Source organism: Nelumbo lutea, chromosome 6 (assembly GCF_056320005.1).
Source record: "Nelumbo lutea isolate HS-2025 chromosome 6, American lotus-T2T, whole genome shotgun sequence".
Taxonomy (NCBI): Eukaryota; Viridiplantae; Streptophyta; class Magnoliopsida; order Proteales; family Nelumbonaceae; genus Nelumbo; species Nelumbo lutea.
The window spans coordinates 63,790,486-63,816,723 of record NC_142689.1 but is presented as its reverse complement, the minus strand read 5'-3'; the positions used below and the strand labels follow the sequence as shown (position 1 = coordinate 63,816,723).

The 26,238-nt window shown below is 39.2% G+C and overlaps 1 protein-coding gene and 1 long non-coding RNA gene across 2 annotated transcripts; one reads left to right on the top strand and one right to left on the bottom strand.

Annotated features, from left to right (window-relative positions):
- Positions 1-328: 328 nt before the first annotated feature.
- On the top strand, positions 329-4,192 carry LOC148849248 (uncharacterized). Its single transcript, XM_088951139.1, has 2 exons — positions 329-2,722; positions 3,092-4,192. The coding sequence occupies exons 1-2, from the start codon at positions 2,094-2,096 to the stop codon at positions 3,807-3,809; spliced, it is 1,347 nt and encodes a 448-aa protein (XP_088807265.1). The 5' UTR covers positions 329-2,093; the 3' UTR covers positions 3,810-4,192.
- A 17,409-nt stretch (positions 4,193-21,601) lies between these two features.
- Positions 21,602-22,298, bottom strand: LOC148849247 (uncharacterized). Its single transcript, XR_016101337.1, has 2 exons — positions 21,899-22,298; positions 21,602-21,761 (listed from the first exon to the last, which is right to left on the bottom strand). It is a non-coding gene; the product is annotated as an uncharacterized LOC148849247 (long non-coding RNA).
- Between the last annotated feature and the right edge of the window lie 3,940 nt (positions 22,299-26,238).

The window sequence follows — 26,238 nt, the reverse complement described above, 5'->3', positions numbered from 1 at the left end:
GATGCAAAATTTTGCATAGTGGAATCCTTCAAGGGAAAATATATGAATATGATGCCGAAACAATATGATATAGAAAGAGTTTTGACGAATGAAAACCCACCTGTGAAATTTTGATAAATAACACGTTATTTGTTATCATGTTTATGATTTCAGTTTATTGATCAATTGTTTTTCCACATCATATCTTTTTTTCTATATCATATTCGAACACTCGAACCCACGGTAAAATGCACGTCAACTCAGGTTCGGCGGTTCAATCGGGCACGAATCAGCCACAACATGAGCCAAAGTAATCAAAAGTCCCCCAACCCCCATTCTGCGAATTTTTCCTGCTGAATGTTTTTCTCTTTCCACCAAACCCTACCCACACACCGAACCCTCCCTCCATCGACGGCGACAAGGAGAGCTCTGGACTTACATGAGTCTGGAGTGACATTGTAACTTCTCCCTCTATGGTCCCAGTGTCGCCGTTCCAGCGAAGACCAAGATCTGATATTTCATCAACGAGTTTGAGTCTTTTTTAATTTTTATTACCAGAAGTTCTGTTGTTTTCTTCCGCCTAAGCCAAGGTAAGCTGTTTCTTTTCTTTCGTTCTTTCTTTGTTTCTTTTGTGTTTTCTTTACTTCTTTCGTTCTCATTTCATGTTGTCACTTTTCGGTCATATACCTGCGTTGAGTGGCCGCCGGCTTCTGCCGTTAAGAAAATATTGATACTAATCCCCTACTCAGAGTCTTTGAACCTTCCAACAGTCATGTGCTTTGAAACCGCCATTTTCTTAAAAAAAAAAAAAGAAGAGAGGAGGCCAGTTCGTGTTCGATTACTCTGGGTCATGTTGCGGCCGGTTCGTGTTCGATTGAACCGCTGAACCCGGTTGACGTGCATTTTACCATTATACGTTAGGATGGACGACCGGGCCAAATGTAATTGGAGTTTCACCTTTCAATTTCTCATGAATCTATTTTTGCCCTTGTCATATAAGCATTCCATGGGTCCTACCTCCTAAGTCGAAATTGTAGTCTGTAGATGATGACGTTCTGACTGATTTAACGCATAGGAGAAGTGGCTACTAATTAACACGTGGCTAGTCTCTTATCTGAGATTAAACAGCTACCACCAGAAAGACTTTCAGGACCTTGTATTTGTCGAGTCTCGTATTTGTCATGAGCCTCGTTCTAAATGAACAAGATTTTATATAAATTTGCCACGTGGATAATGGATACCAACCAAAATTCGTAGCCCTGTATTTGGATATTAGTCGTGGGTCCCAATTTCCGAACCCCAGCAGGTGGCGTGGCGTGGCGTGGTTTGCGAGCAGATAATAAAATGAGTTGTGCTACTTAAAAGGCTAAAAGCAGAGGCGGTATTTTAGTTTAGGTTTATAAAAGGAGTTAAGAATATTATAATGGAGTAGGCTTTAAGTTTGGTGGGCACTGGGAGGCAGATTGGCTAGGACTTAGGACTCGGGAGGAGGCCCACCACCTTCGTCACATACCGTCAACTTCTCTACGGTGGGACTGGCAACGTTTTTGGACAGCCTGTGCACAGCTGTAAGCCAACTAATAACTGCAATTAATGCTTCTCTTTTCCTACTCTCCCTTTCCGTACATCTAAACTATGGAGAGAGAAAGAGAGAAGATAAGAAGAGATATTTAATAATAAAAAAGGGGAAAAAGAACTCCGAAAGCCAGAGCCTTCAAGTAGTTGAAAGCCAGGCCACCAACTCGACTCGACAGATGAGACAAGAGATTTGAGAGAGATACTATTACTTGCTTTCAACAGAACAGGACTACTGGAGAGGGGTGGGATCATCGGAAGTCTGGCGTACGTGCGCACTGCGCACCAGCTCACTCACCTTGGGCGCACGCATCCCCATGGATTCTTGTCTAGGACCCAGATATTCCAGCCTGTTGCAGCGGACACACATTGGGGGCCTTAAAATCTACTCCCTCGTGTTCTCAATCCTTCCGATCTAGCTTTTCTAATTTTTTGGATCTCGCTTTCTAATTTTGTTTTGTTTTGTTTTATTCCGCTGAAGAAGCGAGATTTTCTCTCCCGTAGCTGAAGAAGCGAACTAAATCTCGCCGGAAGGACACATGGATCCATGTCCTTTCGTGCATCTCCTCGTCGGAAACCTGGCTCTCAAGATTCCGATGGCTTCCAAACCCGCCCGCTCCGGCATCCACCCTGCCTCCTCTCCTTGTTTCTGCAAAATCCGATTCAACAACTTCCCCCAACAGACTGCCATCGTCCCCTTAATCCCGCCCGAGAACCAGTTCCCCGACGGTCAGCAACCTCAGACCCTGGCGGCCAGTTTCCACTTAAGTAAAGCCGATCTAGAGAAGCTCGACGGTAAATCTTTCTTCTCCGGGAAGCCTTGTCTGAAGATTGCGATATACACTGGGCGGAGGGGGACCACTTGCGGTGTCAACTCGGGAAGGCTCTTGGGAAGGGTTTCGTTGCCTTTGGAGCTGGTGGGAGCCGAATGTAAGGCTTCTGTTTTCCACAATGGTTGGATTTCGGTTGGTAAGGATGCTAAGGGTTCTTCGTCGCAGTTGCATTTGAATGTGAGAGCGGAGCCTGATCCTAGATTCGTGTTTCAGTTTGATGGAGAGCCGGAGTGCAGTCCTCAGGTTTTCCAGATCCGAGGCAACATTCGACAGCCTGTCTTTACTTGCAAGTTCAGTTTCAGAAACTCCGGCGGCGACCGGAATCAGTTATCAAGGTTAGTCTTCCGACTTCCGCTTACTAAAGTTCCTTTTTTTCTTGCTTCTCTGTTGTTTAATCCAAGGCATAGTACCTGACGATCCACCTCTATATTTTTACTATATTGCACTTTACATGACTAGGATTTGAAACTCTGAACGATTATTTATTTTATTTTTTTTTTTGGGTAGCATGACTCGTAGCGCTTTACGCCCGTTCAAATTGTAAAATCTTTGCCTCTGATTAATTAAAGTGAGATTTGAGAGTTTAATGGTGTGCTGTAAATATTAGCTTCTTCGATTTCTAACGTTACTGAGTTTTTTTTTTTAATGTTCTCCCATTTTTTATTGTAAGATTGATTCATCAGTCTGTGTTTGATGTCGAACAGATCGTCTCAGTTAGAATCAAGCAGTTCAAGAAGCTGGTTGAGCTCGCTTGCAAGTGAGAGGGAACGGTCTGGGAGGGAGCGCAAGGGATGGTCGATCACGGTCCACGACCTCTCTGGCTCGCCGGTGGCAGTCGCATCAATGGTTACACCATTTGTTGCTTCGCCTGGTTCGGACAGAGTTAGCAGATCCAACCCCGGCGCTTGGCTAATTCTACGCCCGGGCGATGGAACTTGGAAACCATGGGGCCGTCTCGAGGCCTGGCGCGAGCGAGGTGGCAGCGATGGCCTCGGATACCGGTTCGAGCTCATGCCCGATACTAATGGAAGCATGAGCGCAGCCGGCATTGTACTCGCGGAGTCGACGCTCGGAACGAGTAAAGGCGGTAAATTTGTGATCGACACGAGCGGGTTTGGGCGGTCTACGCCTGCAAATTCGAGCTCGCCGGCATGTAGCCCGAGGAGCAGCGGGGACTTAGGGTATGGGCTATGGCCATATTGCATGTACAGAGGGTTTGTGATGTCGTCGACGGTGGTAGGCGAGGGGAAGTGCAGTAAGCCGGTGGTGGAGGTGAGTGTGCAGCACGTGAACTGCACGGAGGATGCAGCAACTTTTGTCGCACTAGCAGCTGCCGTGGATCTGAGCATGGACGCTTGCAGGCTGTTCTCTCAGAAGGTCAGGCGGGAGTTATGCCAGCGTCGTCAGGATTTGTTGGGTTGATTCCGATTGTTTCGTCGTCTTAATCTGATTTTTGATTTCCTTTTTCAAAACATTTTTTCCTATTATTTCTTCAATTTTCAAGTGGTATTGACGATGGGTTTTGTATTCGTCACTGACTCACTAACGTCTAACAAACGGCGGGTCGGCAGCTTGGTTGTTTTTTTTTCCTATGAAATGTACATACATAGAGAGCGAGAGAAAGAACAGTTTTTTTTTCTTTTCCATCTAGGGACTAGGATCAGTTTGTGGTGGTGTGACTTTGTGAATTTGATTGTTATTCTGGGGTTACATATGGTAATGGACTAATGGCAAATGGCAAACTCATCTTCTGCATGTGTGTAAGATTTCATTGTTTATGAAATATATTTCTTTTCTTGGTAAAACCTTCCTTTCATCCAAATTCATCCTTTCATTTGCACTCTTTGCAAATGAAGCTTAATATCAGTGGCTTCCGTCGTTGATTAGTGAGTCCGGATATCCTGCACAATCATTCCCTCTGCATCAATTACAGGGGTCTATTGTCACTACTTTCAAACGTTCATAGGGTTTAGGTTTCTTCTTCATCCTATTTCTTTCACGTTCTCAAAAAAAAAAAAAAATACAAGAGTTTACAGAGCTATATAAAAAACCGTGAATGGATGGATCATTGTCCAGACCCAGAGCTAAGGTGGCATTGTGTTCCCTAACTTGGGTTTCCCACAAGCAGTCTGCCAACCGAGACCACCTTAGATGAATGCAACATTGATCCTCACAACATGAGGAAACCTGATCTTAAAAGAAGTTGATGGTACAGTTGTTTGGTCGACAAACGAAACTGGTAAGTCAGTAGTAGGCTTAAACATGACTTAGACGGGAAATTTCGTGCATTTCGACAAGAACAAGAAAGCTGTCTGTCTGTCCTTTGATCACCCAACGGATTGTTTGGTCCTGGGTTAGAAGCTGGTTTAGGGGCACAAGCTATTAAGCTCACGACCAGCATATCCACTTCAAACTAGACTCAAGGTGTTCTATCACTGAGTTATGGTTAATAGGGGTGGCAATTGGGTTTGGGTTGAGCTTCAACCCAATCCATTTGATCCGCCAACCTATTAATGACCCATCTATCAAAAATTAAATGGGTTGAGTTCAAACCCAAACCTATCATAACCCAACCCAACCCACCTCACCCATTAATTTTTTTTCATTCAGTAAATGAGATACAAATTCTAGAAAATGCAAAAAATAACATAAATTACAGAAAAAGTAAATATTTTAAAATTTTATAAAATACCCCAGAAAATGAAGAAAATAACATAAATTACAAAAAAAAAAAGAAATACACAGAAAAAAAACATAAATTACAAAAATAACCCAGGAAATGAAGAAAATTAACATAAGTTACAAAAAAAAAAAGAAATACATAGAAAAGTAACAGAAATTACAAAAAACCAAAGAAATACATGGAAAAATAACATAAATTGCAAAAAAAGTCCAGAAAATGAAGAAGAAATTTCACCTCCAGTTCAATGTCCAAATCCCTTCATCTTGTCTCCAGTTTTAGGAGTTGAGAATAATTCCTCTTGGGATTAAAAGAAGATTTTAAAATTTAAGTAGGAAAACCTCAACTAAAAAGGCCAAATGTGAAAAGCCAACAGAAGTACAAAAGTGCCTAGAGAAATCTTAATTTCGGCAAAATATGTAGAAGTGAAGAATGAACTTTTGTTCAGAAAAAAATATCAAAATAAAATATAGAGAAAAAAATATATAAAGAATGAAATGCTCAACCTCGCAAAAATCCTCTGCTTGTATACAAGTGATAAATGAACAGTTGTAACGAGTTTAAGAGTTGCAAATGGCTTACCAATAGTTCCGCACCAGTATTAGATTTCTAGCATGAACTGCGACTTCAATTATGCACTCTAAACTTCACTGCTACAAGTAATGTTCTCTGACTATTGTGATAATTACGAAGAAATGTAGGTCTTGTCAGAGAGAGAGAGAAAGAGAGAGACGTGGAAAATAGGAGTAAAGCTCTTTCAAATCAAAAAAAAAAGTAGCCTTCTTGGATGCCCATGACCCAACCCACCCAACCCATAAAAAAATATTTTTATTCGGTTGACCCACCCACTAAAGGCGTTGGATTAACAAATACAACCCAACCCGCTAATAAATGGGTGGGATGGGCGTGAGCGGGTTGGATTGTAAATTGCCAGTTTGCCACCTCTAATTGTTACTAGAGAAGGTTTGTTTGTTCTTATCGAGTTCGATCCTCCACAAGTCTATTTCGAGCACAAGATGTCTATTGCTGTAGGGAACAAACAACCGAGCTATGCGAGATTCTTGAATGGAAGTCTGGCTGTACTTAATGTCTATTGACCCGAACATTACAGATGTTTATATATTTGTGCCTACGGCATCATCAATTCAATACATGAAGTTGGGGTTCGGATGAGCATTTGAGAGTTTATGAACCGATAAAATCATTTTGGTGGAAGGAAGTAAAATTTATAGGGTGTCTGTCAAAACTCCTATTCACGGTTTTTTATGCATAGTGATGGACTCTTGTTTTTTATTTGAACAAAATAGGAAGAGAAACCCTAATCCCTGCTTTTTATTTGTTTTAAATTTTTAATATATTAAAAGCATAATGGGAGGACGTTTGAAACATCTCTTACTCCCACTCACACAATTCACACATGTGAAATTTAGGCATTAGAGAGTATTGACATGGTACTCTCTGATTTGAAGTACATGAAGCTCTTCAAGAAGGATTGTGCAAGAGATTTGGACTTCATTTTAATTTTTAATTGCTACCCCCTTTTTTTGTTAACTAGTAAGTGTGCATATGCTTTATATATCATAATTCTAGATGATGATAATGATAATAATGTATTAAAAAATTTCTATAAACTTTATTTTTTTAATTTCTATATATATATATATGTTTCATTATTAATCAAATGTAGATTCAAAATCCAAATCTGAATACATATACACCTCATCAACATAAATGATAATCGGATCAGTGAAGTTTCAAGTAGGGGTGAGCATGGGCCAGTTCAGTTTGGTTCCATGGCATAACCTAGAACCTATCTTGTAGGGGTCAGTTCTAGGCTTTTTGAAACCAAAACCTACCCTGTGAAGGTCAATTCCAAGGTCAGTTTTGGCCATGGTGGTTCTAGGGTTGGTTCCAAGGTCTACCCATGGAACTAGTATTTTCTTTACTCTCCCCCTTCGCAAAAAAAAAAAAGTTCTTTAAAAACTTGATTTTTAATAAATATAATATATAATTTAAAACTTATATTATCTTTATTGATTAAATTAGATAACTTAGATTATCATTATTTTATGGTTAAAAACTTACAAATTAAATTTAAGTTTTGCAAATATTACCTTTTACATTACTTATTGTACATATTCAAATATTAATGCTTAGTTTGGAAGGATTACAAATACAAATATGTACTGTATAAATACATACAAAATACAAGGTTTTTTACTTTACATATTTGTATTTGTACTCCTTCCAAACTGAGACTAAAATGGAAGTAAATGATCAAATCACTTAAGTAACTCAATGGCCAGGCAACACCATGACCTTTTTAACCATGAATGCTTGGGTCCAAATCTTCACATCCCAAAAGTATTATGGAGTTTATTTCAAGTCAAGTTCCAACAAGTACAACCAAGGCCGGTTCATCATGTCGGTTTGGGTAGGGTAAACCCCTAAACCTTGTTACTGGCTTGGGCAGGGGTTGGTTCCAAGAATTTGGAACTAGACCCTACCCTCTTACAAATTGGGTAAGGTCAGGTCAAGGCTAGTTCAAGGTCAGTTCCGGGTAGAACCTACCTATTTGCTCACCCTTAGTTTCAAGTATCATTGATAGGCTTACCTACTTGAATAAATTGTTCTTTTTGCAATGTTTTATCTTTTTGGTGTATATTTATTTATTCATTTATAAAGAAAATGTAAGATTTAAATAGTGATTTGAATGAAATGAAAAGTAGTTCAATTTATAATTTAAACCTCACAATTAAATAGGGACTAAATTCATATTTGTAATAATAGTGTAAATTCATAATTAAAATTAAACTTTACATAAAAACATAAATAACACACCTACGTAAGTATACGTACTCATTGTCATCAAATTATACTCAGGGTCTGTTTGGTTTGTGGAAATAGGGATCCCTAATTAGAATTGGAATAATTCACATATAAGTTTTGAGATTCATAACTTAGAATTGGAATAATGCATTTATCTGGTTAAGTGTTATATCCGAGAAAGTGTTATCTGGATAAGTACATTTATTCATGTTTTCTGGTTTTACCCCAAAAAATATTAATTGGGTAAATGAAAAAATTCCCAAAAGGACCCTCAACTTTTTTGTTCGAGCATGAGCATTTTAATCCTCTCCCCTCCATGGATATATAAGCAATTTACCCACCTTTTAGGTGGGCAAAACTTTCCAAGGAGAAAGTTTTGTTTCTATGGATCTCATAATTTATTAGTAAAAGGTTAATTTTTCCATTCACCAGCTTTCCCCCAAACTTTACCCAAATAATCTAGGCCTATATATATAAGTTCTGAGGTTCATAGAGTCAAAATTGCATATTTCATGCCTGGGGAACAATTCATTGATGTATACATTACAAAGATAGAAAGAAATTGATGACCCATTTAGAGTCTTTCTACAAGATAATGCTACGTCAATGTTAGACCAAGTTTTAGACACGTTTTTCTTGACAGGTGGCAACTGAGGTGACAACTAGATGGGCCCATACATCTTACCATCCCAACTCTAAAATCACTAGGGAAATTGTCAAAAGAGCGATTCTTTTCACCATTTTTTTTAGAGAAGCAATCTAATTGTAGCATAAAACATCAACATGGTCAGTCATGACTGATAGTGTTTCACATGTGAATGGTTGAACTTGAGCACTCTTTTATTACTCAACTATGCAAACCGAAAGATGGGACATGGTGCAGGGATCTATCTATATCACCCTCACTGGCTCAATAAATAATTCACTCCAAATTCCAAAAGGAAAAAGGCAATCCAATCCTTCTTTTCTTTTCTTTCTTTTTTTAATACTATCATATCTCGTAGAAGCCACAAAGTAATGAAGATAAAGCAACCCAGAATCCTAAACGTGTTCTTCGTTTGAAAGCGGGAATGTTTTCCGAAGGCTATGAAGGCTATATAGACAGTGGGGCAGAGATTTTGTTAATTAATGGCATTCCAGTCTGTCAGTGGGAAATACATTCATTGTTTTGTCTCCGTTTTCTATGTGGAAATTCTCGTAAATAATTTCTTTTTTATGGAAAAATGTGAGTTATACAAGCGTGAGGTAGTCTTCCCCTTACATCCGCTTCACAAATAAAATTAAAATTACATGTCCTAAACTCATTACTTCCCTCTCCATCATTAAGAGTTTTGCGAGCTAACTAATAAGTCAACTGATTCGCTTCTCTATATATATGCTTGAATATGATATTAAGGTTAAAAAACTCAACAAGGTTTCGACATTCCCTAATGATACTAGCTAGGGGTGTTCACGGATCGGGTTGGGTCGGTTTTATGGGATTTTCCCAACTCTAATCGGGTTACCAGAGGTGGGAACCGAAACCGACCCACTGATAGGCCAAACCGACCTGGTCAATTTGATTCGGGTTGGGTCGGTTTCGGTTTTGCTCCTGTACAAAGCTGAATAAACTCTGAATTAGTTGAGGACTTGAGTTGAGGACTTGAGTTGAGGGGTGAGGACCAATCAAGTTAAGTTAGAGAATAGAAGATTTTAAGAGAAGGCAAAAGTGGAATTAGAAGACTAGTAGGAAACTAGGAATTTTAATTGTAATTGCCTAATGGGCCTTTTATTTCTAGTAGGAATTCTAATTGTAATTGCCTAATCTAGGTAAAAAACTAAAAAAGGACACCTAACTAATTGAATTCTAATTGTAATTGCCTAATCTAGGTAAAAAACTAAAAAAGGGCACCTAATTAATTAAATTCTAATTGTAATTGCCTAATGGGCATTCTATTTCTAGTAGAAGTCTGGAAGACTAGTATGAATTAGGAAACTACTCAAACTAGGAAGTAGGAACTACCAAACTAGTAGAAGAAAGACTAGTTCGGTTTGGGTCAGATCAGTTTCGGTTTTCTTATGTGAAAACCGAAACCGACCCGAGATATCGATTTTTGTATGTGCCCAACCCAAAACCGACCAGTACGAATGAAAACCCAGCTGACTCGGGTTGGTCGATTTGGTCGGGTTAGGCATTCTTATGAACAGCCCTAATACTAGCTAATTTCCATGAGGTCGACTCGACCATTGAGACAATCTATAACCAGTTTAGAGTCTCCTTCGATGGTGATTTGATGGTCCCTGAAGTTAATCGTGATGTTGATAGCCTCCCATGCAGCCCACACTTCCGCAAGGTTTATCGTCATGATACCAATCCCAATCCCTTTGGTCTCGAGGACATAACCATGATGGTTCCTAGCAACACACCCAATGTTACAGTTGCCATTAATCGAACAAGAAGCATCAAAGTTGATTTTGATGCAATCGGTTTTGGGCTTATACCACTTAACAAGATTTAAACTTTTACTATTAGTGTTACCCATGCAAGAAGAAACTTCTTTAATTTCATTCCAGTAAGCAAAAGCTCTGCCAATGATATTCTCTGCATTACTAAAACCTCCATTAAAACATTTATTATTTCTATTCTTCCAAATGAACTAAGAAACACAAGCAAATTTTTCTCTCAAGAAATTATCCTTGGAATAACCATTTGTCTTGTTAAGCAAAGACCACCACTGCCTGACCAAGAAAGAGTTCCCGGGAATTGCAAATTCCTCATCCAATCTGCTCTAGATTTGTTTAGAGTTTTCACATCTCATAAACAAGTGATCAAAGTCCTCTGCCTCCCCACAAAAGTCACAAGCTGGATCAGTCCCTAAACCCCTAGCTATAAATTTTTAATCTCTAACACAGTCCCTTGCACAAAAGCCCATTGGGCTTTAAGTGTAGACAATCATAGGTCCATCCATACTATGGACTAAAATTTGATTAATTATAATGGGGTGACAAGTATCTAATACTAGACCCTTTGATCAAACAGGCTTTGATACCATTTAAAAGAACTGAGCTCATGCTATCGCTAAATAGATTTTTATTTAAGATAGTACTTAAATAAATTTAGGGCAAATTTCTTAAACTACCCATTATATGTGTAGTTAGGCGAAGATAAAATGGCCTAAGTACTCAACCTTGGTACTGCCAAAGCTACACTTGCTCCTTTTGGCATACAAGGTATGAGATCTAAGTATGGTAAGTACTTACCTCAAGTGAGTCATGTGTTGTTCCTCGGAAGGGCTATACACCAATATGTCATCAAAAAACACCAGTACAAACTTTCTTAAGAAGGCCCTAAAAACTCATTCATTAAGCTTTGAAATGTTGAGGGTGCATTAGTAAGGCCGAATGGCATGACAAGAAACTAACAATGACCATCATGAGTCTTAAATGCAATATTATACTCATCTCTAGCATGCACTCTAATTTGGTGGTAACTAGACCTGAGGTCAATCTTAGAGAAAATAACAACCCCATGCAATTCATCTAAGAGTTATTCAATCACAGGAATAGGGAATTTATCATTTACAGTGGCTTTGTTGAGAGCTCTGTAATCAATATACATTCTCCAAGTGTTGTCCTTTTTCTTAACAAGAATAACCGGGGAAGAGAATGGACTATTATTGACTCTTATAACTCCATTATCCAGCATTTCCTTAATTATCTGTTCTATAATGTCTTTCTGAATTGATAAGTGCCTATAAGGCCTTAAGCTAATAGGATTAGTGTTGTCCTTTAATACTATCTTGTGATCATGTGCCCTATGTGGTGATAACCCTCTAGGTTCATCAAAAACATCATTGAACTCATCTAAAAGAGCCTAAATGGTGGTAGGGATTACCGAAGTTCCCACTGCTAGTTGCATAATTAAGGGAAGTGTAGCTGATTCTTCCTTGCTTCTGGCATGAATGGTAAAGAACTGAACCAATCTACTGTGAGTGGTTTTCTTCAGCTGTTGACAAGGTTTTCTCAGGCACTACCATTATTGCTGCAGTTTGCTCACCGAACAACACTATTTGTCTACCGGCTAAGGTGAATTCCATTCTCAAAGTTCTAAAGTTCCAAAGAACATCACCAAGTGTTTCTAACCACTGTATTCCAAGTACTAGTTCGCAGCCACCTAGATTTAGTATCAATACATCAGTTGTAAAAACATACCCTTGCATGAACTACATGAAGCCTCTACAGATTGCATTGCAAGTCAGTAGCTCTCTATTTGCTACTTTGATTGAGAGGCCCCTTGCGGTTTCTAGTGCTCAACATATCTTTTATGCCACTACAACATCCAAAAATTTATGTGAACTTCCTAAGTCCATCAATGTATGCAAATTCCTCCTCTTATAAGAGCTAGTGATCCTCATGGTGTTGTATTGAATAGTCTCAGTTTGCCCCAATAGAGCATGGAGAGATATCAAGGGTTGTAGATCCTCCACTGGTGTTTCTTCTTCAATGAGTAGAGATTCCCCTTCAGTAGTAGATGTCTCCCCTTCACAAGCAATTGACCCACTTTCCTCTTCTTCAACAATTGTGATGGAATACAATTGTTTTCCCTTACACCTATGTCCCTGTTCATATTTATCAACACATGTAAAGCACAACCCCTTGGCTCTTCTCTCCTCCAATTCCTTACTAGACGGGGTTCTAGTATGTCTAAAGTTACCCTTGTTCAAGGGTTGTGCACTAGGAGGCAATGATAGAATTCCAACCTGATTGTTTCTAGCTGAGAGAGCTGGTGGTGACAATCTTGGTAATAAGGGTTGTTGTGGGGGTCTAGGCAATAAGGCCTGTTGGGGTGGTTTTGTTGATACAGGAGGTTGAGGCCTTGGAAGGGACTGATATTGTGGTTTGAGGAGAGTCTTGGCCACTGCACGTAATGACTCACTACTGACCTCCTATAATCTGGCCATTCCATAAGCTTGGGAGAGTGATATAGGGTTAAACATCCTATATGGATTATGAATTTCCTTCTTGAGGCTTACAAGGAAAAAGCGAAGAGCTTGGGTCTCAGTCACACCTACTCGTGTGTATAATTGGTCAAATTCAGCCAAGTAATCTTGGAGGGAACTTGTTTGCTTAAGGTTCTTGAGCTCAACAAGGGGATCATCATAAATTTGTTGACCAAATCTCTCATTCATGGCTCTCAAGTACTCCACCCAAATAGATAAACCCTTGAATCCCCTACTCTTAACATACAGTTGATGCCATTGTAGGGCCTTACCTCCTATCAAATTCAAAGAATTGCTCCACCTTGTACAGCCAACCCTTGAAATACTCACCACTGAATCTTGGAAAATCAATTCGAGTCAATCTTGTGAAGGGGTTCTAATGTGGCACGTTCATCTGCTGGTTTTGTTGGGCGTTAATGGTTTGAACTTGGAAACTCAAGGCTGTAAGTAACTCCCTCATTTCAGCCAAAGATCTGTCAAACCTTTCGCTTAACTCAACAATTCGAGCATCTGCTTGATCTTGCCTCTGGTTTGCCTCACGCATAAAGTTCTTGAAGGATTCCTCGAGCCTCCTAGCATCTTGGCCCCTAGTACCTTCCGCCATGACTGGTCTTGCTATAAATTAAAATCCTTAAGCATTGGTGCCAAGATCAAGCTCTAATACCACTTGATTCACACTTGTGTATCAACTCCAAAATCTTTAGAAAACATAAGAATTGGGAATAAAAGTAAGAAGAAGAGAAGCAGAGGATGGAAAGAATTAGAGAAGAAGAGGGGAAGAATTGGAGGGAGAAGGAAGTTGGAAGAAGGTAACAATTCTGCTGCTTTATTCTGCCCATTCTAAGGCTTATATACAATTCTTTACATGACTAACAGAAGTACTAGAAAGTAGTTGAAAGCACAATTGTATGGTAACAAACTTAACTAACTGGACTGGTGACTCAGCTAGGTTGATCTAGCATCTTGTTAAAGCACCCAATAGCCCTTAACTGTCAAAACTACCGAATGTTGTTTGTTCCTGATGGAGGGCCAGCTCATGACCCATCGAACCAGTTGGTGACAGCTCACACCTAGAGAGAAACACGCATCGGATAATGACGTCTATAGAGATGCATGTAGCGGATAATGGCGAACAAGCTCACGTATCCAACTTGTATTGGATGGGGCTGGCTATCGGACGGTGGACGTTAAAGCATCTTGAAGAAGACTTCAAAGATGTTTAGAAGACCAACTCCTCGTTGTTTAGTTGTTTTACAAATTTAAATTTCCTAGCTATTCTACAAGTCTGCTTAGATGTACTATAAATAACCCTGTTCTGAGTTAATAGAATATACACAAGAATTTTCTTTAGCAATTCTCTCTACTAAGGCTCTATGTCGAGCCCTTTACGTGAGGCTTCAAGTCCGAAGCCGATTCAATCATCCGGGTGCTTGCATAGTTAGCCCGGTCGAGTGTGTCACGCTGCGTCAGGTGGTAACAGAGCGGGAGTTCGCCCAGTCAAATGGCCAACCAAGACAGTAACAGTCGCAACCAACCCCGTGACGGAGATCGAGGGTTACAAGCTATTTGGAGAGCGATCGAAGAGCAGCACATAGCCATGCGTAACATTGAGCAGCAGTTGGCAGAGATCGCTGGACAACTGCAGACTTTGTTACGGGAGGATGTTCCAAGGAACCGGGATAACCCATACCTAACCGGAGGAGACGACCACGATAGACCACTCATCGATCCTATACCTCGGAATCCTGTTATTAATGATGATAGTGACGACGAACTAGAACTCGACATTGCTCCAGTTATTCCCAGTGACGGCAAAAACGGTAGGAATTGGCGAAATCCCAATAATTTTAATCACCGTCAGAATAATGATGAGTTTAAACTCAAGGTGGATATTCCTACTTTTAGTGGGGATCTGGATATAGAGGGCCTTCTGGATCGGATTACCGAGGTCGACCGTTTCTTCGAGTACATGGAGATCCCGAAAGAAAGAAGGGTGAAATTAGTAGCTTTTCAACTGAAGGGAGGAGCATCTGTCTGGTGGGAACAAATGAGGGAGACTCGGATCAGAGAAGGAAGAGGTCCAATTCGAACATGGAGGCGTATGAAGCAGTTAATCAGATGTAGGTTTTTACCCCCTGACTACGAGCAGTATATGTTTGAATCGTATCAACGGTGTGCACAGGGAACAAGAAGCGTAAACGAATACACATCAGAATTTCTGAGATTGGCTTAACGGAACCAGCTATCTAAAAGTGACAACCAGCAGGCAGCCCATTACTTGAGTGGGTTGAGACATGCTATCAAAGACAAGATTGGCGTCCAGATGGTTCTAAGTGTGCAGGAAGCAAGGAACTTAGCTTTGAAGGCTGAGTTAATGTTCCAAGAAAGGACCCGAGCCGATAACTATCGACGTTACAGTGGGAGCGACAATAGGCCGGCAGCAGTCGACAAAAGCAAACCAGCCCCAGGAGTACAACTCTCCCACCCGCCGAGTACAGCTAACGCCAGTAAGGCCGCCACGGGAGGAAACACTCGAGGTAACACTTCAAAACCTCTTAAAGCCAGTAATCCCTATGCAAAACCTGCTCCTTTTAAGTGCTTCAAGTGCAATGAAGTTGGGCATAGGTCTAGTGACTGTCCCAGAAGAAAGGCAGTTAACATTGGTGGAGAGGGAGGAAGAAGAAGAGGTTGACGATGAAGTATATTGTGGACCCGATGGAGAGGACGAAGAAGGTACCTATGAACATGAAGAATACACATGTGTTGTGAGGAAGCTAATGCTATCTCAAAGAAGCAAAGATACCACTCAATGACACCGGCTATTTCACACTAGGTGTATTGTATAGGGTAAATTATTTGATTTAATTATTGATAGTGGCAGTCAGGAAAATATTATCTGCAGGGATGTGGTACAAAAACTGCAACTACTTCCTGAGAAACACCTGAACCCGTACACGATTGGGTGGATCAAGGAAGTCGGGGTCGTACGTGTAGAGGAATGCTGCAAGGTTCCATTTTCTATTGGTAAGTACACTGATGAGGTATATTGTGATATTGTGGACATGGACGCTTGCCATATTTTGCTTGGTAGGCCTTGGCAATTTGATGTCGATGCCAAACACCTGAGTATGAAGAATACATACCAGCTCGAGAAAGAGGGTGTACGCTATACCTTATTACCCATGGCAGAAAAGAACCAACCCAAGGCTCCAAAGGCAGAAGAGAGAAATTTCCTTACCATAACGCATCACCATTCTGAGTTTGTCAAAGAATGTAAGGATACCCACAAGATCTACTTGCTAGTAGTAAAGGGAGAAAGCATGAATGAGTCACCGGAGGAGAAAAAATTCCAGTAGAAGTGTAGGGACTACTCGACGAGTTTCATGACGTAGTTCCTGATGAGTTACCTAATGAGCTCCCACCCATGCAAGATATCTAGCATCATATTGACTTTGTCCCTGGTGCTAGTCTACCTAATCTACCACACTATAGGATGAGTTCTAAAGAGAACGAGATCTTACAGGAGAAGGTAGAAGAATTTTTTAGAAATGGCCATATCCAAATCAGCATGAGTCCTTGTGCAATACCAACATTATTAACACCCAAGAAAGATGGGAGTTGGAGGATGTGTGTCGATAGCAGAACAATTAACAAGATCACTATTGGCTACAAGTTTTCCATTCCCAAGCTGGACGACATGCTGGATCAACTTGATGGGGTTGTGGCCTTTTCCAAAATCGATCTCAGGAGTGATTACCATCAGATCAGGATCCGTCCCGGAGACGAATGGAAAACAACTTTCAAGACTAGAGATGAATTGTTCGAATGGTTAGTCATGCCTTTTGGACTAACAAACACACCCAACACCTTCATGAGGCTAATGAATCAGGTATATTTTGATGACATCTTGATTTATAGAAAATCTATCACTGAGCACCTATGACATATCAGGGAGGTATTGAGTGCATTAAGGGAGAACAAATTATATGCTAATTTAATGAAGTGCATTTTTATGAGCGATAATTTGTTATTCTTGGGGTTCATTATAAGTAAAGATGGCATTAAAGTGGACGATGAAAAAGTGAGAGCCATTAGGGAGTGGCTAACCCTAACAAACGTCACGGACGTAAGACGTTTCCATGGGTTAGTAACTTTTTACAGGCAGATTATCAAACACTTTAGTAGTACCGTAGCTCCCATCACTAAGTGTTTGAAAAAGGGAAAGTTTCAATGGAGAGAGGAACAAGAGCAAAGTTTCACCCTCATAAAAGCGAAATTATGCACTGCTCTTGTCCTAGCACTACCAAGTTTTGACAAACTATTTGAGGTTGAATGTGATGCCAGTGGAGTTGGCATAGGGGTTGTGTTGTCACAAGAAAATAGACTAGTTGCCTTCTTTAGTGAAAAACTATGCGAAGCCAGGAAGAAGTGGTCCACTTATGATAAAGAATTCTATGTTGTTCTTAGAGCATTAAAAACCTAGGAACATTATTTAATTGCTAAAGAATTTTTCCTTTACAACGACCATCAAGCTCTTAAGTATTTAAGTAAGTAAAAACAGTTGAGGAGTGATCTGCATGCAAGGTGGTCTGCTTTTATTGATAAATTCCCATACAAAATTGTGTATAAGGCTGGACAATAGAACACAGTGGTCGATGCTTTAAGTAGGCGTGTAGCCCTCATCAAGACTCTCAGTATTGAAATTGTAGGCTTTGAGTGGTTAAAAGATCTGTACGCCCAGAATGAGGACTTCAAACAGGTTTGAGAAAAGTGCATGAATCGACAGCCGGTAGGTGATTTCTACATACATGATGGGTTTCTTATGAAGGGGGACCAACTGTGCATCCCTTGCACCTCCCTCCGCGAGAAGATCATCATGGATCTGCATGGGGGTGGCTTAGTAGGACACCTCGGAAGGGACAAGACGATTGAGGCTGTCAAGGGGCATTACTACTGGCCTAAATTAAGGAGAGATCACTATCGTGAGTAGGTGCTATATATGTCAGACAGCTAATAGATAGACCCAGAATACTGGCATCTACATGCCTCTACTTGTTCCTACTGCGATTTGGAAAGACTTGTCCATGGATTTCGTGTTAGGCTTGCCAAAGACTCCAAGAAATATGGACTCCGTCTTTGTAGTGGTTGACCAGTTCTCCAAGATGGTTCACTTCCTCCCATCAAGAAGACCGCAGATGCAACAACGACAACTAAGCTATTTTTCAAGGAGATTCTCCGTTTACATGGGGTACCTAAGACCATCACGTTGGACCGAGATACGAGGTTCTTAAGTCACTTCTGGATGACCCTGTGGAGACTATTTGACTCATCATTGAATTTCAGCAGTACAGCTCATCCACAGACAGATGGATAGACAGAGGTGGTGAATCGAACCCTAGGTAACTTGACCCACAGTATCTGTAGGGAGAGACTGAAGTAGTGGGATTTTGCCATAGCACAGGCAGAGTTCGCCTACAACAACGCAGTTCATAGCTCTACAGGTAGATCCCCGTTTTCAATTGTTTACATGAAGGTACCTAACCATGTGTTGGACTTGGTGAAGCTAGCCAGAGTACCCGGCCTCAGCACTTCTGCAGAGCAGCTGGCAGAACAGATCCAGTCAGTACAGGAAGAAGTACAACAGAAACTTCAAATGACCAATGCAAAGTATAAGCTTGCAGCTGACAGGCATTGCAGATACCCAGTGTTTGACGTTGGTGATGAGGTCATGGTGTTCTTAAGGAAAGAACGCATACCAGTGGGGAAGCATAGCAAGTTACAGCCTCGGAAATACGACCCATACAAGATCCTTAAGAAGATCAATGACAATGCTTACGTAGTGGACTTGTGAGATCACATGGGTATTTCCAAAACATTTAATGTTGCTGATCTTCATTGTTATTTACCGAAAGCGACACTTGCATATCCCGATCATGACTCGGGGTCGAGTTCTTTCCAAGTGAGGGAGAATGATGGAGGGCCAGCTCACGACCCACTGAACCAGCCAGTGACAACTCACTCCTAGAGAGAAACACGCATCGGATAATGACATCTATAGAGATGCATGCAGCGGATAATGGCGAACAAGCTCATGTATCCAACTTGTATTGGATGGGGGTGGCTATCAGACGGTGGATGTTAAAGCATCCTGAAGAAGACTTTGAAGATGTTTAGAAGACCAGCTCCTCATTGTTTAGTTGTTTTACAAATTTAAATTTCCTAGTTATTCTACAAGTCTGCCCGGATGTAATATAAATAACCATGTTCTGAGTTAATACAATTCTCTCTACTAAGGCTCTACGCCTAACTCTTTATGTGAGCCTTCAAATCCGAAACAGATTTGATCGTCCGGGTGCTTGCATAATCAGCCCGGTCGAATGCGTCAGGCTGTGTCAGTTCCTATCATAATTGTTTCAGAGAAAACCAGTGGTTCCGTGCCTTTTCAGTCATCGTTTTTTTTTTTTTTATTTTACTAATAATGTTGATGATGATGTTATTGCTCATGTTAGATCGTTATTTCTTGTGCTTTGAAAGTAGAGTTCAGTTTGAATAAAAAAATAATAACACGGTAAGCTTTGAATCCTGGAGTGACATTTTTATCTCTGGTATTCTCTCTTGATCTATGTGTTTTCTGTCATGTTGCTTTGGATTGATAATCAGTTGGTTGCTTGCACTATTAAGTTGGTTGCCAAAATAAAATGAAAAAGAAAATAAAAAAAAAGGAGGAAAGAGAAGGGATGAGGTAGTGGAAGACAATAATCACGGGAATGTATCTATCTGTAGATCAGATTAGAAGGGGGAGAGAGCCAATTCTGAAGAGCAAAAGAAATATAAAAATAATAATATTAGTAAAAGGAATAATCAGAAAAAGAAAATACCCAAAAACTTCACCTTACAATTTGTTTTGGGGACTAAAATTTTTCTCGAAAGTGCTTTGGAACTAAAATGATCCTTTCCTCATGGAGTAAATTTCATAATCCAAGAAAATTAAAGCCCTTCTTTATGAAGAAAAAATATTCAGAATCAAAAACTTGGAAGTATTGAATTCTGCTACAAAGTATATACACTTGGATGAGCCTCATAAACTGAGTTCAGGCTCAAGCCACTTGGATCTCAAACTATATATACACACTGGGAGCATAGATGCCACCTGTTAATTAACTAGAATCTTGTCAGATCATCAGAAATATGGGGGTGAAATTAATTGGCAAAGTCAAGGGGCTTTATTAGTGCACCAGGGTCTCTGCTTGAGTGGTCATAGATAAATTTGGTTGGTTAGTTTGGTTAACATCTGCGTTGTATATCTTCTTGCAACTTAGAAAGCCATACACTGTGCACATCATGTGATCTTATGAGGAGGAAAGAGAGGCTTTGTGCTGTCAGCTTACACGATGGTTGTTGATTGTAGGTATGGGATCATCTGGCATTTTTAACATTTTATCTGGGTATTTTTATGAGAGCCATAGTTTTTATGAGAAGAGAGGAAATTCTGGGCATTTTTAACATCAATTCTAAGTATTTCTCCAGGTTTTTCAGGATCATCTGGCATTGGGGTACCTCAGTTGAACATCTGAGCTCCATTTAGATGTTTTCCATGGTTTCGACTGGTCTAATCCTAGCAATAACTGAGACCAAAAAGAGATCATATAAGTACTGCTAGGGGAATTTAATCTCAGATGCAGTCTTTGGCATGTCAGTTTAACATTTTAGAATTTATAGGTCAAACTAATAAGTAGGGATATGAATGGGCGGCCAGGCTTGTAAGGAAAAGCCAGAACTGATCCTATTATTGATGGAGTTTATTATGTCTAAGCTGATAGTACTCAATTCTAACAGGCTTTTACCCTAGTAATTTCACAATTAATCTGCTAATTTTCTTGTTCTCTTCTCAAAATATATATCTCCTATAAAATGACTAGTTAAGACATTTTATGTGAAATTATTACAGGTAAACAATGAGAAATGTATATAAAATTTACAAGAAAATATACTATTACTTATATATGTATTTCTATTTTTGGTTTGTCTTAATCAAGTTGGAAACAAGTAAACCCGATTCAGCCCTATTAATGGGAACTCAAAATACAAACCCCATTAATAAATCAGAACTGAAATATAGACACAGTGTTATCAAAGGATTGGCTAGTCAACCAACTAGTCAGTTGAGAGCTGGTTGAAGAACCCAGATTCAACCATTTGGGCTTATAGAGATGATCTGAAAAGGTTTATATGGTTGACTAGTAAAATGAACAATAGAGTACAGTGGGAAAGAAGATCGGCCAATAGATTAGCAGATGCTTTAGCTAAACAAGGCATAAACAGGGATCGTTTGTTTTGGGCTTAGTTGTAATCTTTCTCAGTTTCTTGGGAGGATGCACCTTGCACCTTGCACCTCTCAGTGTTTATTTGTAGTTCTATCAGTTGAGGGCCACAAATGACTACATGACTAACTAGTCAGTTGATACTCATGATGCAATCACCATTATTAGCTAGGTTGACAAGTCAACTACAAAATTGCTTCAAAGCTTTATTAGTTTTCTGTATCTCAAATTATATTCATGTTGCTACATCAAATATTGTGACAGACGATGAATGGCTGATGTGGTATATAAAATAGAAAAAAATGCATAAAATGTAAAAGGACAGTGCAGGAATTCTTTTAAGTCTTTTTTAATTCCCTAACCTAGCTGTTCAGCCTACCTTTTTAATGTTTACAAAATAGACAATAGAGTGAAAAATAAACATTCAATATGATTCCTTTATTGCATAGTTCTACTCTGCACTGATTTATTTATGATATCACATCAATATCTTAAATTCAGAACATACCCTTCTTTCATTGACTCATCAATGCCGGGACCACATAATACTGATGGAATTCCAACCCTTCATGAAAACAAGAAGGAACATTAGAAATCTCTAATGTAAAGCCGCTGGTTTACTACAAACCATAGAAAAATACTGCCCCCCTTTTCTTCCAAAATATCATCTAGTAAAGAAATTGAGTGAGAAGAACATAATACCTCCAAAGTCCAAACTAGCCCTCAGTCCCCACTAAATTGCCTGAGAAGATCATAACTACAATACTACCATGACCACCATCTGGAAAGGATACAGAACACCTTTAAGAAAAATTTTTGGTTTACACATGACTAAATGCAAACTTCAAAAATGAAGTTCGAAGTGGAAAGAAAGTGCTCAACATTGAAGCCAGCCCTCTTTTTACTCCCATATTTTCTCCATCTACCTTGGTTTCCAATCAAAACCATCAATAAATTACAAGGAGAAAGGATGTCTTTGTTTGAAAATATAATATGCTAAAAGCTAGCAAACCATAAATGCATTAAATCACCATTCATGAGTCTAAAATGTTGCTACTACCTAACAGTTTACTCAAACAAACAAACAGTCATATTTACTTTGACTTTCTATCCAGTTTCTACTACCTAAGAGTCATATGTAAAATGTTGCATTGAAAGTTAGGAGAGGGCAAGAAAATTCACAAGTCACATCAACAAAACAGTTAAACTCATTCACAAAAGTTAAGCTAAAAAAATGAAGCTAATAAGGATAGCCTGATGTTGAATTAACAAAATAATGACATGATTAACCACATAGAAAAACATAGTAATTTGGCATGACCTAGTAAGTAAAGGTCACGTAGACGCGATCTCCTAGTAGGATGACAACTCGGCAAGGGGAGTCTAGTCAGTAGTTTAGGAGCTTGGGTGTTCGAGCACTTCGGTACAAAGCTATTTCGACACAAAGCCACATCGGCACTTAAGCCAGTTCGATGCCCAGGAACCGAAGTGACACGTAATCAACTCTAGAAACTTCTCAACGGACTCTGAATTTCCTGGGATCACGCCGCGTAATGGCAGGCCTTATCCTCTCCCCACCTAGATTGGACGATAACGATAGACTTCATTGGCTGGTACGTTACTCTTCTAAAGCGAAAATCGATCTCATCTACGCGAACTGAGGATTTCGAAGTCATTTTGTGAGACCCATAGCATCTCAACCATATAAGGGCATCAATCCCTTCAGAGCCAGGTATGCGTGATTTAATGCATTCTAGCTCTCCTTATTCTCAAATTCTCAGCTTGCATATACTATTACTAACTTAAGCATCGGAGCGACCCCATCAGGTTAGACACCTCAGGTTCTCTGATACATCCCTTTCTTTGCAGTTCGAGCGACCTATTTGGTGGCTGACCAAAAATTGAAGAATCACCAAGTGCTTATAGTTAAGAACATCTAGATCGTGCACCATGAATAGACAATATTGATTAAATCACCAAGTGCCTGACCAAAAATTGAAGAATCCATATAAAATGAGTGTGTGGTAACAAGTGAACAACAAAGGTTGAGCTGTTTTAGCATACTTGTTTTCAAATGAGACACAAAAAGACCACTAAATTCTTAAGCACAAAAACTAGAAGACAGCAAGATCAAAACATTTTTTGATGTCTGTTGTCCTGTCGACCTCATATTGTAATCTTATCTACCTCACAGTAATTATGTCATCTATCTTCAAAATCATCGGCACACTCTGTTGCCAATGTGATGGCATAGTGCTGACAAGCAAAGGCTGTACCACATTCTCCTCCAATATGTTCGATTGTGATCTGTCCCTTCCTCACATTGATACCCGCACTGATCTCTCCCTAGGCATGGCGATTCCGGAGCTCGGTAACAATGGCTATCGGGTTCAAGCCTGCATTTTCTGCCTAAGTATATGGAATAACTTCCAGAGACTCCGCAAACGAGCGGACACAGTGACTCTCCATCCCATGCAAGACCTTTGCATTTGTCCCTTCAATGCATGTTCATGATGATGTGAAGAAGCGCACTTGGTTCTTCTAGTGAGGGAAGAAATTGTGACAGGCTGCAGATTGGAGCATAGCATTGCTTTAAACGCATGCCCGACTAGACAATTGGGCCATCAAAACTGGGAACTAGCAGCCAAAATGATTTTTAGATTGTCCCATTCTTAGAAATGTTGGCCTGGTCAAATTTCAAATAAGTGTATTAATACCTATTACAACCTAAAGCAATTATTGTTTTAAGCTTATTTTGGTGTTGGTGTTGGTGAAAAAGCAGGCCTAATGTCTTTTAACTTTTGATACTTGTTTCTATTGTTTTTATCATCAAATCCATTGTTTTCACCCTTTTGTTGTATAAAGTTAACCTTTATATCTTTTGTTGAAAATTTGGAATTTTTCCTCGTTGAATGTGCTTTAGATGGATAACTTGGATGATCTCACGTTGATTGCAATTGTTGGCACTGCTTTTTCTTCTACTGCAGTATGCATTACCTTAGATGAATATTTGAATTATGTTGATAGAGAACCATCTATTAATCGAGATGTATAAAGAAATGATTTATTGAAATGCCTTTATCATACAAAGGAAATTGATTGTTATAATCAATTTAGAACGGAGAAAGAGTCACTTGCAAGATTAGTAAGGATACTTCATGAGTCTAGTAGGTTATATGACTCAAGCAGAAGCATGGTTGAAGAGCAAGTGGAAAGGTTTCTTCATATCCTTGCCCACAATGTGAGAAACCGAACCATGGGATTCCATTTTAATTGACTTGGGCAAACTGTAAGTTGTCACTTCAATCAAGTTCTTAATGCAATGTTAAGTCTAGAGGATAGGTATTTCATTCAACCAACTGATGAAGTTGCACCAGAGATTAAGAGTAGGACAGACTATTGGCCTTATTTTAAGGTAACAATAATCATTTTTATTGTTTTGATTGATATATTAGATAGTATAAAAACAAAGGTTTATGTAGAACTTTTCGATGAATGACAAGATTGTATAGTAGCAATTGATGAAAAACACATCCCTGTGAAGGTACCGATTGCAGATGTTGTTAGGTTTCGAGGACGCAAAGGTTATCTTACCAAAGACATACTAGCAGCATGTTCCTTTGGTTTAAATTTTACTTATGTCTTGCTTGGATGGGAAGGTGCAGCATCAGATTCTTGTATGTTGAGGTGTGCTCTTACTAGAAAACACAAACTTTAGGTGCCTGAAGGTAATAACCCAAATCAACTAGTTTTTACCATTTTTGTTATAGGCAATGTTATTAAAAGAGTTTTTTTATTAATAGGTAAATTCTACCTCAGGGATGTGGGGTTCACATTGAAAGTTAGTTTCATTACGCCATATAGGAAAACCTGATATAATTTAAAAGAGTGGGGTTCATGCCAACCTGAAACTGCCAAGGAACTATTTAATTTTGTCATTCTTCATTAAGAAATGTGATTGAACGGATATTTGGAGTATTAAAGAAGCGATTTCCTATCCTTGTGTCTGTGCAGCATTATCCATTTGAAACACAAGTTAAGATTGCACATGCTTGTTGTATCTTACACAACCACGTGATGGGTGTGAATCCATATGACTTCATTATGAGGTAATATGATCAAAAAGCAAGAAATAGAGGCTCAGATGAAGGTAATGAAGATGGTGTTGAACCTACGAAGACATTCACATTGTTTAAGTAGAAATGAGACAATGAGACAAGGAACTCGCTTAAGAGAAGAAATAACAACAAAAATGTGGGAAGATTATCAATTACAACGCTCTCGAAGAAGGCACTAATATGATTTTCCTTATTTTTGTGATTTAAAAATGATATTATGTAAACAATGACTACCGTCACATTATCTTTGTTTGCATTTGTTAGAAAATCATTGTTTTGTGTTGATTTTTTTATATAATTTCTATTATATTAGGTTTATTACATGATTATTATGTGTCTGTCATGTCTTAGATATGGAAGGGCAGGAATCAAGAAGCCATCTTGGAAACAAAGTTGATAAGAGTTTCAAGGGCCTTGCTTATAAAGCTACAAGTAGAGCAATTGGTTCTAAATTTGGAGTAGATTGTAGTGTTGATCATATTAAGAATCATTTGAAGACTATAAAAAAAAAATCCACTTAAAAACTATTCTTAGTCAAAGTGGCTTTAATTGGAATGATCAAACACATACAATAGATGTTGAACCTAAAGTCTGGAATTCCTATGTTGAGGTATGTGATTTTATATAGTGTTTGGATTATGTTTCTTTTGTTATTATTTTCTAATGTGATGAGTTGATTTCTTTTTTCATAATCTCACTTAGAGGTGAGACAATATTGTAGGAAAAAAAATTGATAGCTACGATGATTTGGCACTTGTTTGTGGAAATGATCAATTTACTGGGAGTGGAGCTTTTACTGTAAAGGAATTGAACAGATGTGAAGCAATTTCAACCTCTGTGACTCATGGTACTGATAGTCAGGTTCCCACACCCTCGGATGACATTGATGATGAAATTGGAAATTCCTCACTACGAGCATGAGCA